Raw genomic sequence first — 15,812 nt, 5'->3', positions numbered from 1 at the left:
ATTAATCTTGTGTCGCGCATATCTCGAAAAGACGGCCAGAGTGATGAAACTTTACAGGAATGTTAACCAACATGTGAGGGTTTACACTTTGTGAATTTTGTGTAGTTTCCTCCAGTGTGAGAAAATTTAAGGCCCTTGACTTAGTTAAAATTTGTATATGTTTAACCAGCCTTTGACGTTCGCATACTGGGTTTTGTTTGTGGCTGTGACCAACAAAGTAATGGCCCACGACATAATTAAAATCATAGCATTGAGTTTAGTAATGCAGTTATGTTAAAAATACCGAAAAATGCATTTTTTCCATATTCCAAATTTCCAGTTTAAAACACTTTCTGTCGCTTTTGAGTCCGTATCATGCTGTTGCCGTATGTAACGTGCTGCCTTTTACACACCGACGCCCTTAACCTACAGATACCACACAATCCAGAAATTACAGATACCACGCAGGTCTAAAACTGCAGATACCATACAGTGCTAACATTACCATATAGTCACAGAACTACAGAAACCGAACAGTCATGACACTACATATAACATACATTCAAAGAAATACAGATACACCATAGTCACAGATCTACATACAAAAAATATACCACACCGTCTTAAAACTGCAGAGAGTGCCCATAGGAAACCCTTGTTTCGAACAGGTGACTGTGTGTTACTAGCCAGAAGTCACTTCATAAACATACAGCATAAAGGCAAGTTTTTATATGCATGCTATATAAATAACGAGAAGGGAGAGGTGTATTGATATTTGCCTGAATTGCAGATTTAGATTTTGTAATTAACTATCTGGAGTGTCTTGTCGAAAACACATGTCTGAACCTGCCAACGCACTCAAGATCCATCGTATGCATTAGACACAGCATGATTGTCCTCACTGAGGGTATTCAGTACCATATACTTCTGCTTAATTCATAGAACACTTGCTTTATTAAGACAGTAAAAGATATAATGCCTTATTTTGTAAGCTCGTCTGTGTATTGCAATAGTCTTGGTGACTCATAATGACGCCGTCATAATTAAGAAAAATCATTTAAGATGTTCACATATTCCTAGCAGTAACTACATCACCTTTAATGAGATTTAAGTCAAACCTATTAAAATATTAAACCAGCATGAAAAGGTGTGTTGCGCATATCATGATGATTTAATCTCGGGGTTCTCATCTAGAGGTACATCTAGTCCAAAGCAATTTTAAGCAATATTGTTGCTGTCAAAAGGCATCATATCAAACTTCACAGAATTATATGGCACCATTTAATGTTTGTATGCGCTTAATATTGGTGTTGTCAGTACAAGGATCAATGTCACACTCGATTTCGGTGCTATATAATGGGAGCTCATAGTATGAAACCCATGTCTCCGATTATAAAACTGATAGTTATATTAAATGGATTTCAATCACACAAACGTATGGCATAACGTTTCCTGTCAGCTGAAAAGGCAACGTCACAATCGGAGATCCAAGCAATTGAATAATAATTTCATGGAAATGTTTCATATTTCAGCCATTACTTTGTCGACACCCCCCCCCCCGGAACTATGTGTTATGCATTACACTCTATGAGCACTTAATATCCATTTTTCCATCCTTCCAGAAAGCACATCTTTACAAAATATTCATGAAACTTGGGCATACTAATTGTTAGAAGTGGATTGCACTCAAATCATGTAACATGATATATTTAATTCATCCAATTAGTTATTAAAAACACCAGTATTTGGGAATATACTCATGTGCATACATATATACATATATTACAGTTAAAAGAATTAACTAAATAAGTTCCTTGCTGCCACGCCTTCTCGCGAGAGCGGCGAGATCTCGCGTTGTTTTCATGGATGAAGTTCTTGGACGGAACAAGAGTTCGCAGTGTTCGTCCTCTTCTTCGTCCGAGTCGTCAAGGGCAGTGACACTGGAGGCTGACCTCACCGAGTAGTTGTCCATCCCGAACTCGGTACTCCCGGTCGACTGGAGGCTTGTGTTACTCGTGCACACGGCGTCCTTGTAGCGGCGCGACTTACACATGCTTTTAATTGTGTCATGAATATCAGAGAACTGCCGTTTTAGGAGAATGTCGTGCTGCCGCAGTAAAACCTGAAAGTAAAGCTTGGTTTATGTCACGAGAAAACGTTTAATATTATTACTTCTAAAGAGATATTTTAAAAAGTGTTAGTGATATTGCTGATGCTTTTGTAATATACAATTATGTACCACAACAGGATATCTCTAAACTTTCTCAAGATCCGACAAGAATCAGGTGTTACCATATTATTTATTTTTTTTACTTTAAATTCCTTGACAGGGGTTCCTCTACCAGTTATGGTCAAACAACCTTCACCTCACATAATCTAAATACACATTTCAGCATAAAATGTTTTACTTGTGGATGAGAACCCTACATTGTCCATACATATGGTATACGACATGGCCTTGCCACACCAGTTCACCAAACTATATTTCTTCGTGTGTGCCTTTGGGTTTGAGGGAGGGAGGGAGTGGAGGACCATGGGCAAGACCTATTAAGCTTTAACCTAAAATGTAAACAAGTCAGTAAAAGCAACCATATGTTGCTTATTTCCAACCGGTTTTACATAATGAATAATTACAAGTCTATAAAAGACTGAATTACCACATCCCCTGTTCTAATAGATTCATAAAAGGGATCCATTTACAATATTGTAAAATAATTGACATTCAAGTATGTCCATTAAACTTTAGTTTGTTCCCATAAAAGCGTACAGGATAGATAGTGTAGACATGATTTCATACCTCGTTGAAGTTATTGAATTTAGATGTTATCGGCACTAAAACAACTTTTAATTTTGAATACCGTCGATGCGAATTAAATTAATAGGAGTTAGGATAGGTGCTTATTGAACATTACTTGTCTTAACGATCGCACTAAACGCAATCGTCTCATGTTATTAAGACAGTCAAATAATGATTCATCATCACATCATTCATGTATAAATATGGTATGCGCTCTTTGTTTATAAAACATTTAATACTCTGAAATGATGCCATGATTTATGATGATATTGCGTTTATGAAAGAGATGAAATAAAACTGGCGATACATATAGGCGCTGTCGAGCTCGAAATTTTCAATTTTCTAATTATTCGTATAACAGATGCGACACACTTTAGATATTGTCTGCAAGAATTCAATCACCTACCAGTTCCTGCTTAACCCACATGACTGCCTTCATCAGGTCATGCATACGCTCTGTCTCGTTTTCGTTCGACGCAGGCCCAATGGATGACATTTTTTGTGTGCAGTGTTCGTATCTCCTTGGTAACCGCAGAGTCCCGGGTAAACTTCCGTATCGCAGCGGGATGATTCCATTCTCCATTGACGATCATGCGAGCTGCTACATCACTCTAGAATTATTTTTTTTCAATATACGAGAAGAATCTTGCATCTTACGTGTGTTCTATCTATTTGTTCGACTGTAGGATGTGTTACGAGTATGGCGGCCAACATGTGATTGGCATTAGAAAGATTTGTTTTTGTTATACCATAAACATGACTTCTTTGCTTTCTAATACCATCATTTATTATATGTTTAATATCTGCAGTACCACGTCATCAATCATATTGAACATTTTGGGTAAAGTCGGTATTAATGTTAATTATCTGGAAGCTCTCATTTACACTAATATTATCTTCCAAATGAATCACATCGTTTACATCAATAATTCCTCGAAAACAAATGAAAGTATCACTTAAACTCTTCTGGTACGCGTGTATATTTGTGTGTGTTTTTTCTGATAATGAACATTATCTGTTAATTCAAAGTTGTTAAAAAATGATATGTTAATGAAAGCGTTATTATACAACTAACAAGAAACACATTTAGTCTGATTAGATTGTGCAAAAACTAAATGCATACGTACAGTTTATGTAGCATATATCCAAACACTGAATTATATATCTTGTTCCTGGGCAAATCAATTATGACAAAACTCAGGGATTCATGAGAAACATTCAACAAACACATGAAGTCTCGCACATGTGGAGTTTGGAATCATGACAAAAGATGTCCTGGTGATATAAGTTATCGAGGATGCAAGAACTTTGAGAAAATTTATATCTCATCAACAGTAGCATCATTCATATTGTACCTTTTACCTGTTATGCACTGGTATCGTCTCGTGTCAGGAGTATTGTATTTATTAATCATATACCCGATATTGGTTAAAACTCTATAGATCTAACAGTTTTATCTTTGTTTGTTTTCAATGAAATCTCATCTGTATATAACTTTACAATCAGTAGAATTTACGACGTTTCAAAACATTATACTGAAGTGTGTTTTCGGGGCTTATCAGTTAACGATGGTGAAGCTGAAACTGTTCGTAAAATCATTTATTAATCCAAGTGAAGTGAATTTTGCTTTGGCATTGGACCATGCAAAAGCCATGGGGCATGTGAAATACTTGTTGTATTAACAATAGTTAAACATGCATTATGTTGTAAAGGAATTTAAATCGACACTCAAATGCTCATTGTTTACAAAGACTTGTACTTTAGCTCTTATATATAATTTAATTTCCCTTGATTCATTCAATAAGTTCCTTTATTGCATGTGATATAGAGATCTTGCGCAAATATACGTTATTTTACTTTGATATCGTATCAATTATCTTTTACTCGCAAAGTCACAATGCATCACCGTTTCAATTGTGTTGGCTTTATTATAATGACAGGTATCTGTATTAGAATACTAGTTATCACCTTATCGTTGAAATGTACGATGTTTAAATTTATATGGCATTAAATATGATAGTTAATCATTTTTTATCATCAATAAGCTATTGAAATTTAAAATGAAAATCAAATATAATTTATCATACAGCCTGGCATGTAATATGACGACCGCATATTTATGGACGCCTTTGTCTAGTATAAAAAGAACGAGTACATAAAATATAATTCCTCAAATATCAAAAGCTAAATTCTCTCAATATATGGACACGGAAATATGGTTACGTTCTTTTTTCTAAATTTGTTTTCGAAGAAAGCAGCTCTTCAACACAATATTTCTTTGAAATTTTTATATGATTTGACACTAGTCAAACTAACATAAAGCTAAAGTACACTATTTTGAATACCTTCAACAATCATGTAAATATATTTTAGCTTAATTTCTTGCAGAGTCATACAAGAAGAGAAATGAACGCTGAAAATACTTTTGTACAATTGTCAGAAAATATTTAGTTTAACAAATTATATTATCACTAATTGACCTTGACAACGTCGGCATGTACTCGCGTGTCAAGCTTACACCGAAAGTTTGCATGAATGTAACGTCCGAGAGTCATGTAGAATATATAGATGTTATTTAATGTCTTCATGCAACGATTTTATCATCCTGATAGTGTAACTGTAAACGTTTAATAATTTGTTTTACATATTTCTTTAAAATATTCGTTTCTAACATGGCTTTAAAACAAGTTTGTTTGTTTTCTTTTGAAACAAGAAGGCCATTATCATCTCTGCTCATGAGATAATGAGAAACTTTGTTTGTATTATCTGGCTGAATTGTATGCTTATATATCATTATTATTGTACAATGTTTTATGCAGTTAACAAACTATTAAGAAAGCTAAAATGATTCAGTCGTTTAATGGCATGGAACAAAACCTCAAAATTGAATAACAACTAACCAAGCTGTGCATATCAAATAATCCCACGAACATCATTGACGTTGAAGTTTGAAGATTGACTTTAAAGTTAATGCGAACCATGACTTTTAAATACTTCTAGCCAAATGTCGAAATACCTAATTAAATACAGGATAAGCAATATCCTTGCGTTTAAGTAAGAGTAATCCGTGATTATAGCCTTATCAGCATTTATATAACAAACAAAAGACTTCAACTAATTAAACGAAAATTCATTTTAAATACCATTCTTTTACAATAACATTCTGCACGGTTTTATTCCAACTTTAAAAACTAATTTACAAACGGAGACAAATTTTAAGAAAACAAAAATAAAATGATGTGTATATTGTTTACGATAAAATATATTTTACTGTGACGTTTTGAATTAAAAAACATAAAAGTACAATACTAACCTTAAAGTGACCCTGGATTGTAAATTCACATACACACAGTTGTTTTAATAAAAAACACTCACAAAAGTTATCTGGGTATTACATAAAAGTCAGCTTTAATCCCTTTGACAAAGGTCTGTTTGGATTGGGTTGATGGATTTAGTTTCCCTCTGTTCACTGTTTGACATTGAGCTGTGACTTTCTGTCGAAAATCTGTGAAACTATTACTCTCCAGTGAGGCTAAGCATGAGATATATATTTCTCCATTTCCTTAATCAGAAATAGATTTCGTTTGTATAACGCCATCACAATATATTCACTGTATATAAAGGTGATTTTAACCTATAAAAGCATTCCTGAACTGTGCCATTCTTTAACGTATACAACAACCCATTTTCTTTAATTGCCAATGAATGCATTATCAATGTTTTCGTTCAGCCAAATGATGTACTATTTGGTAAAACGGTTACAATTTCACTGATTTCTCAAATCTCGGTTTTAGCTCACCTGACGACGTAGTACTCAGGTACCGCTTTTCCCTTATCCAAAGTCCGGAGTCCGGCGTCCGTCAACAATTCCTCCAAACGACATGTCCTCCATAACCGTTTGTTCAATATAGGTGAAGCTCAGTTACAATTTCACTGATTTCTGAATATTCGGTTTTAGCTCATCTGACCACGTAGTACTCAGGTTCAGCTTTTCCCTTATCCAAAGTCCGGAATCCGGCGTCCGTCAACAATTCCTCCAAACGATATGTCCTCCTTAATAGTATATCCAATATAGGTAAAAACTTCATTTGAATGTTTCTTGGATTGTGCCCTTTAAAAACTGTTCAAAAAATGATTGCCATGGCAGCCGAAAGGAAACAAATTTGAAGTATTCGCGACAAAATCTGTAAGGCCTGGGTCACATTTTCTAGTGATCCTCTAATACGTTTGTTTAAATTATGTATCTAGGATCAAAACGGACCCTGCCTCGAGGGTTACAAGTTTTCTATATCCTTATATAAGGAAAAAAATGAAAATCTTCTTGTCTGTAAGCGCTAGGGCCAGACCCTTGTATGTATTATCGTACAGTGGTCCTCCACCAAGTTTGTTCAAATTATGCCCATGGTGACAAACCTGGCCACGCACTTTGGTTCACAAGTTTCCTATAAACTTAAATATAGCCCAAACCTTTGATGTCTGTTACCCTTTACCAAATTATGACCCTGGGGTCATTTCTTATTTTAATCTACAGCAATAACATTTGGATCATGTGTACAATTTTGAAAACAAATATGTTGTGGTTGGATGACCTTGACTCTGACCTTTTGACCTTCTTTTATATTGTTGAAGCTACAGCAATGAAATTTGAACCATGTGTATATTTTTGAAAACAAGTATCAATGTTATGCTTGGATGATCTTGAATGCGACCTTTTGACATACCGTCCAATTTTTGAAGCTACAGCAAGGAAAGTATGACCACGTGTGTAGTTGCAAACAAATGTCAACGTTGTATTCGGATGAGCAATACTGTGACCTTTTGACCTACTTTCTTACTCTTGAAGCTTCAAAATTGCAGTGAAATTTGAACCATTTGTACAGTTTTGAAAACAAATATAATAGTTGTGCTTGAATGACCGTAACCACTACAACATTTGACAATACTCGATCATAGTTTAATCCCTTGTGGCTGTGACCAACAAAGTAATGGCCCACGACATAATTAAAATCATAGCATTGAGTTTAGTAATGCAGTTATGTTAAAAATACCGAAAAATGCATTTTTTCCATATTCCAAATTTCCAGTTTAAAACACTTTCTGTCGCTTTTGAGTCCGTATCATGCTGTTGCCGTATGTAACGTGCTGCCTTTTACACACCGACGCCCTTAACCTACAGATACCACACAATCCAGAAATTACAGATACCACGCAGGTCTAAAACTGCAGATACCATACAGTGCTAACATTACCATATAGTCACAGAACTACAGAAACCGAACAGTCATGACACTACATATAACATACATTCAAAGAAATACAGATACACCATAGTCACAGATCTACATACAAAAAATATACCACACCGTCTTAAAACTGCAGAGAGTGCCCATAGGAAACCCTTGTTTCGAACAGGTGACTGTGTGTTACTAGCCAGAAGTCACTTCATAAACATACAGCATAAAGGCAAGTTTTTATATGCATGCTATATAAATAACGAGAAGGGAGAGGTGTATTGATATTTGCCTGAATTGCAGATTTAGATTTTGTAATTAACTATCTGGAGTGTCTTGTCGAAAACACATGTCTGAACCTGCCAACGCACTCAAGATCCATCGTATGCATTAGACACAGCATGATTGTCCTCACTGAGGGTATTCAGTACCATATACTTCTGCTTAATTCATAGAACACTTGCTTTATTAAGACAGTAAAAGATATAATGCCTTATTTTGTAAGCTCGTCTGTGTATTGCAATAGTCTTGGTGACTCATAATGACGCCGTCATAATTAAGAAAAATCATTTAAGATGTTCACATATTCCTAGCAGTAACTACATCACCTTTAATGAGATTTAAGTCAAACCTATTAAAATATTAAACCAGCATGAAAAGGTGTGTTGCGCATATCATGATGATTTAATCTCGGGGTTCTCATCTAGAGGTACATCTAGTCCAAAGCAATTTTAAGCAATATTGTTGCTGTCAAAAGGCATCATATCAAACTTCACAGAATTATATGGCACCATTTAATGTTTGTATGCGCTTAATATTGGTGTTGTCAGTACAAGGATCAATGTCACACTCGATTTCGGTGCTATATAATGGGAGCTCATAGTATGAAACCCATGTCTCCGATTATAAAACTGATAGTTATATTAAATGGATTTCAATCACACAAACGTATGGCATAACGTTTCCTGTCAGCTGAAAAGGCAAAGTCACAATCGGAGATCCAAGCAATTGAATAATAATTTCATGGAAATGTTTCATATTTCAGCCATTACTTTGTCGACACCCCCCCCCCCCGGAACTATGTGTTATGCATTACACTCTATGAGCACTTAATATCCATTTTTCCATCCTTCCAGAAAGCACATCTTTACAAAATATTCATGAAACTTGGGCATACTAATTGTTAGAAGTGGATTGCACTCAAATCATGTAACATGATATATTTAATTCATCCAATTAGTTATTAAAAACACCAGTATTTGGGAATATACTCATGTGCATACATATATACATATATTACAGTTAAAAGAATTAACTAAATAAGTTCCTTGCTGCCACGCCTTCTCGCGAGAGCGGCGAGATCTCGCGTTGTTTTCATGGATGAAGTTCTTGGACGGAACAAGAGTTCGCAGTGTTCGTCCTCTTCTTCGTCCGAGTCGTCAAGGGCAGTGACACTGGAGGCTGACCTCACCGAGTAGTTGTCCATCCCGAACTCGGTACTCCCGGTCGACTGGAGGCTTGTGTTACTCGTGCACACGGCGTCCTTGTAGCGGCGCGACTTACACATGCTTTTAATTGTGTCATGAATATCAGAGAACTGCCGTTTTAGGAGAATGTCGTGCTGCCGCAGTAAAACCTGAAAGTAAAGCTTGGTTTATGTCACGAGAAAACGTTTAATATTATTACTTCTAAAGAGATATTTTAAAAAGTGTTAGTGATATTGCTGATGCTTTTGTAATATACAATTATGTACCACAACAGGATATCTCTAAACTTTCTCAAGATCCGACAAGAATCAGGTGTTACCATATTATTTATTTTTTTTACTTTAAATTCCTTGACAGGGGTTCCTCTACCAGTTATGGTCAAACAACCTTCACCTCACATAATCTAAATACACATTTCAGCATAAAATGTTTTACTTGTGGATGAGAACCCTACATTGTCCATACATATGGTATACGACATGGCCTTGCCACACCAGTTCACCAAACTATATTTCTTCGTGTGTGCCTTTGGGTTTGAGGGAGGGAGGGAGTGGAGGACCATGGGCAAGACCTATTAAGCTTTAACCTAAAATGTAAACAAGTCAGTAAAAGCAACCATATGTTGCTTATTTCCAACCGGTTTTACATAATGAATAATTACAAGTCTATAAAAGACTGAATTACCACATCCCCTGTTCTAATAGATTCATAAAAGGGATCCATTTACAATATTGTAAAATAATTGACATTCAAGTATGTCCATTAAACTTTAGTTTGTTCCCATAAAAGCGTACAGGATAGATAGTGTAGACATGATTTCATACCTCGTTGAAGTTATTGAATTTAGATGTTATCGGCACTAAAACAACTTTTAATTTTGAATACCGTCGATGCGAATTAAATTAATAGGAGTTAGGATAGGTGCTTATTGAACATTACTTGTCTTAACGATCGCACTAAACGCAATCGTCTCATGTTATTAAGACAGTCAAATAATGATTCATCATCACATCATTCATGTATAAATATGGTATGCGCTCTTTGTTTATAAAACATTTAATACTCTGAAATGATGCCATGATTTATGATGATATTGCGTTTATGAAAGAGATGAAATAAAACTGGCGATACATATAGGCGCTGTCGAGCTCGAAATTTTCAATTTTCTAATTATTCGTATAACAGATGCGACACACTTTAGATATTGTCTGCAAGAATTCAATCACCTACCAGTTCCTGCTTAACCCACATGACGGCCTTCATCAGGTCATGCATACGCTCTGTCTCGTTTTCGTTCGACGCAGGCCCAATGGATGACATTTTTTGTGTGCAGTGTTCGTATCTCCTTGGTAACCGCAGAGTCCCGGGTAAACTTCCGTGTCGCAGCGGGATGATTCCATTCTCCATTGACGATCATGCGAGCTGCTACATCACTCTAGAATTATTTTTTTTCAATATACGAGAAGAATCTTGCATCTTACGTGTGTTCTATCTATTTGTTCGACTGTAGGATGTGTTACGAGTATGGCGGCCAACATGTGATTGGCATTAGAAAGATTTGTTTTTGTTATACCATAAACATGACTTCTTTGCTTTCTAATACCATCATTTATTATATGTTTAATATCTGCAGTACCACGTCATCAATCATATTGAACATTTTGGGTAAAGTCGGTATTAATGTTAATTATCTGGAAGCTCTCATTTACACTAATATTATCTTCCAAATGAATCACATCGTTTACATCAATAATTCCTCGAAAACAAATGAAAGTATCACTTAAACTCTTCTGGTACGCGTGTATATTTGTGTGTGTTTTTTCTGATAATGAACATTATCTGTTAATTCAAAGTTGTTAAAAAATGATTTGTTAATGAAAGCGTTATTATACAACTAACAAGAAACACATTTAGTCTGATTAGATTGTGCAAAAACTAAATGCATACGTACAGTTTATGTAGCATATATCCAAACACTGAATTATATATCTTGTTCCTGGGCAAATCAATTATGACAAAACTCAGGGATTCATGAGAAACATTCAACAAACACATGAAGTCTCGCACATGTGGAGTTTGGAATCATGACAAAAGATGTCCTGGTGATATAAGTTATCGAGGATGCAAGAACTTTGAGAAAATTTATATCTCATCAACAGTAGCATCATTCATATTGTACCTTTTACCTGTTATGCACTGGTATCGTCTCGTGTCAGGAGTATTGTATTTATTAATCATATACCCGATATTGGTTAAAACTCTATAGATCTAACAGTTTTATCTTTGTTTGTTTTCAATGAAATCTCATCTGTATATAACTTTACAATCAGTAGAATTTACGACGTTTCAAAACATTATACTGAAGTGTGTTTTCGGGGCTTATCAGTTAACGATGGTGAAGCTGAAACTGTTCGTAAAATCATTTATTAATCCAAGTGAAGTGAATTTTGCTTTGGCATTGGACCATGCAAAAGCCATGGGGCATGTGAAATACTTGTTGTATTAACAATAGTTAAACATGCATTATGTTGTAAAGGAATTTAAATCGACACTCAAATGCTCATTGTTTACAAAGACTTGTACTTTAGCTCTTATATATAATTTAATTTCCCTTGATTCATTCAATAAGTTCCTTTATTGCATGTGATATAGAGATCTTGCGCAAATATACGTTATTTTACTTTGATATCGTATCAATTATCTTTTACTCGCAAAGTCACAATGCATCACCGTTTCAATTGTGTTGGCTTTATTATAATGACAGGTATCTGTATTAGAATACTAGTTATCACCTTATCGTTGAAATGTACGATGTTTAAATTTATATGGCATTAAATATGATAGTTAATCATTTTTTATCATCAATAAGCTATTGAAATTTAAAATGAAAATCAAATATAATTTATCATACAGCCTGGCATGTAATATGACGACCGCATATTTATGGACGCCTTTGTCTAGTATAAAAAGAACGAGTACATAAAATATAATTCCTCAAATATCAAAAGCTAAATTCTCTCAATATATGGACACGGAAATATGGTTACGTTCTTTTTTCTAAATTTGTTTTCGAAGAAAGCAGCTCTTCAACACAATATTTCTTTGAAATTTTTATATGATTTGACACTAGTCAAACTAACATAAAGCTAAAGTACACTATTTTGAATACCTTCAACAATCATGTAAATATATTTTAGCTTAATTTCTTGCAGAGTCATACAAGAAGAGAAATGAACGCTGAAAATACTTTTGTACAATTGTCAGAAAATATTTAGTTTAACAAATTATATTATCACTAATTGACCTTGACAACGTCGGCATGTACTCGCGTGTCAAGCTTACACCGAAAGTTTGCATGAATGTAACGTCCGAGAGTCATGTAGAATATATAGATGTTATTTAATGTCTTCATGCAACGATTTTATCATCCTGATAGTGTAACTGTAAACGTTTAATAATTTGTTTTACATATTTCTTTAAAATATTCGTTTCTAACATGGCTTTAAAACAAGTTTGTTTGTTTTCTTTTGAAACAAGAAGGCCATTATCATCTCTGCTCATGAGATAATGAGAAACTTTGTTTGTATTATCTGGCTGAATTGTATGCTTATATATCATTATTATTGTACAATGTTTTATGCAGTTAACAAACTATTAAGAAAGCTAAAATGATTCAGTCGTTTAATGGCATGGAACAAAACCTCAAAATTGAATAACAACTAACCAAGCTGTGCATATCAAATAATCCCACGAACATCATTGACGTTGAAGTTTGAAGATTGACTTTAAAGTTAATGCGAACCATGACTTTTAAATACTTCTAGCCAAATGTCGAAATACCTAATTAAATACAGGATAAGCAATATCCTTGCGTTTAAGTAAGAGTAATCCGTGATTATAGCCTTATCAGCATTTATATAACAAACAAAAGACTTCAACTAATTAAACGAAAATTCATTTTAAATACCATTCTTTTACAATAACATTCTGCACGGTTTTATTCCAACTTTAAAAACTAATTTACAAACGGAGACAAATTTTAAGAAAACAAAAATAAAATGATGTGTATATTGTTTACGATAAAATATATTTTACTGTGACGTTTTGAATTAAAAAACATAAAAGTACAATACTAACCTTAAAGTGACCCTGGATTGTAAATTCACATACACACAGTTGTTTTAATAAAAAACACTCACAAAAGTTATCTGGGTATTACATAAAAGTCAGCTTTAATCCCTTTGACAAAGGTCTGTTTGGATTGGGTTGATGGATTTAGTTTCCCTCTGTTCACTGTTTGACATTGAGCTGTGACTTTCTGTCGAAAATCTGTGAAACTATTACTCTCCAGTGAGGCTAAGCATGAGATATATATTTCTCCATTTCCTTAATCAGAAATAGATTTCGTTTGTATAACGCCATCACAATATATTCACTGTATATAAAGGTGATTTTAACCTATAAAAGCATTCCTGAACTGTGCCATTCTTTAACGTATACAACAACCCATTTTCTTTATTTGCAAATGAATGCATTATCAATGTTTTCGTTCAGCCAAATGATGTACTATTTGGTAAAACGGTTACAATTTCACTGATTTCTCAAATCTCGGTTTTAGCTCACCTGACGACGTAGTACTCAGGTACCGCTTTTCCCTTATCCAAAGTCCGGAGTCCGGCGTCCGTCAACAATTCCTCCAAACGACATGTCCTCCATAACCGTTTGTTCAATATAGGTGAAGCTCAGTTACAATTTCACTGATTTCTGAATATTCGGTTTTAGCTCATCTGACCACGTAGTACTCAGGTTCAGCTTTTCCCTTATCCAAAGTCCGGAATCCGGCGTCCGTCAACAATTCCTCCAAACGATATGTCCTCCTTAATAGTATATCCAATATAGGTAAAAACTTCATTTGAATGTTTCTTGGATTGTGCCCTTTAAAAACTGTTCAAAAAATGATTGCCATGGCAGCCGAAAGGAAACAAATTTGAAGTATTCGCGACAAAATCTGTAAGGCCTGGGTCACATTTTCTAGTGATCCTCTAATACGTTTGTTTAAATTATGTATCTAGGATCAAAACGGACCCTGCCTCGAGGGTTACAAGTTTTCTATATCCTTATATAAGGAAAAAAAATGAAAATCTTCTTGTCTGTAAGCGCTAGGGCCAGACCCTTGTATGTATTATCGTACAGTGGTCCTCCACCAAGTTTGTTCAAATTATGCCCATGGTGACAAACCTGGCCACGCACTTTGGTTCACAAGTTTCCTATAAACTTAAATATAGCCCAAACCTTTGATGTCTGTTACCCTTTACCAAATTATGACCCTGGGGTCATTTCTTATTTTAATCTACAGCAATAACATTTGGATCATGTGTACAATTTTGAAAACAAATATGTTGTGGTTGGATGACCTTGAGTCTGACCTTTTGACCTTCTTTTATATTGTTGAAGCTACAGCAATGAAATTTGAACCATGTGTATATTTTTGAAAACAAGTATCAATGTTATGCTTGGATGATCTTGAATGCGACCTTTTGACATACCGTCCAATTTTTGAAGCTACAGCAAGGAAAGTATGACCACGTGTGTAGTTGCAAACAAATGTCAACGTTGTATTCGGATGAGCAATACTGTGACCTTTTGACCTACTTTCTTACTCTTGAAGCTTCAAAATTGCAGTGAAATTTGAACCATTTGTACAGTTTTGAAAACAAATATAATAGTTGTGCTTGAATGACCGTAACCACTACAACATTTGACAATACTCGATCATAGTTTAATCCCTAGTTGCATTGCCATAAACCAATAAACTCATTTATTCTAAAAAAAAAAAAGTTTTAAGACTTGTTCTCAGGTGAGCGATGGAAGACCATTATGGCCCTCGTCCTTAGCTATATATTGATACTTATCAATTTTATGTAAACTGCAGTCGGTTTAAGATCCATGGAGTTTTAAAACAATGTTGCAGACATCTATGGTACTTTAAGAACATTCTGGTATCAAACGAAATTTTAATGGTTATGAGGTAAAGAGTGTGTTTTATTAAGTATCTTAAATTGCCCGAACATTTCCACAGTGTGGCCTACTACTCACTCTTTGCTTGGTGCTATAGATATGCGGTAAACTTACAAATGGATTTAAATGACCTAAGCAAACGAGTTCAAGGACTGTTTCTTTTTAAACGTATTTTTCTGTTCAAGTGTTTGGTTTTTATGTGATACAATATTTTCATGTTACCCCGGATGCAACAACACACTCATTGCTTTTTAACTGATTTAAATTTTTAAATTATAACCGTAATATACAAACATTTAC

At 34.6% G+C, this 15,812-nt stretch overlaps 2 protein-coding genes across 2 annotated transcripts; both read right to left on the bottom strand.

Moving 5' to 3' along the window:
• Positions 1-524: 524 nt before the first annotated feature.
• LOC128214167 (uncharacterized) lies at positions 525-4,094 on the bottom strand. The gene is made up of 3 exons (XM_052920493.1): positions 3,904-4,094; positions 3,183-3,387; positions 525-2,101 (listed from the first exon to the last, which is right to left on the bottom strand). Exons 2-3 carry the CDS (start codon positions 3,357-3,359, stop codon positions 1,781-1,783), a joined length of 498 nt encoding a protein of 165 aa, XP_052776453.1. The 5' UTR covers positions 3,360-3,387; positions 3,904-4,094; the 3' UTR covers positions 525-1,780.
• Positions 4,095-8,065: 3,971 nt separating this feature from the next.
• Positions 8,066-11,665, bottom strand: LOC128214243 (uncharacterized). Its single transcript, XM_052920617.1, has 3 exons — positions 11,446-11,665; positions 10,725-10,929; positions 8,066-9,643 (listed from the first exon to the last, which is right to left on the bottom strand). Exons 2-3 carry the CDS (start codon positions 10,899-10,901, stop codon positions 9,323-9,325), a joined length of 498 nt encoding a protein of 165 aa, XP_052776577.1. The 5' UTR covers positions 10,902-10,929; positions 11,446-11,665; the 3' UTR covers positions 8,066-9,322.
• Between the last annotated feature and the right edge of the window lie 4,147 nt (positions 11,666-15,812).

Source organism: Mya arenaria, chromosome 13 (genome assembly GCF_026914265.1).
Source record: "Mya arenaria isolate MELC-2E11 chromosome 13, ASM2691426v1".
Classification (NCBI taxonomy): domain Eukaryota; kingdom Metazoa; phylum Mollusca; class Bivalvia; order Myida; family Myidae; genus Mya; species Mya arenaria.
The sequence above is the reverse complement of the archived record's forward strand: the minus strand, read 5'-3'. Positions and strand labels throughout refer to the sequence as shown.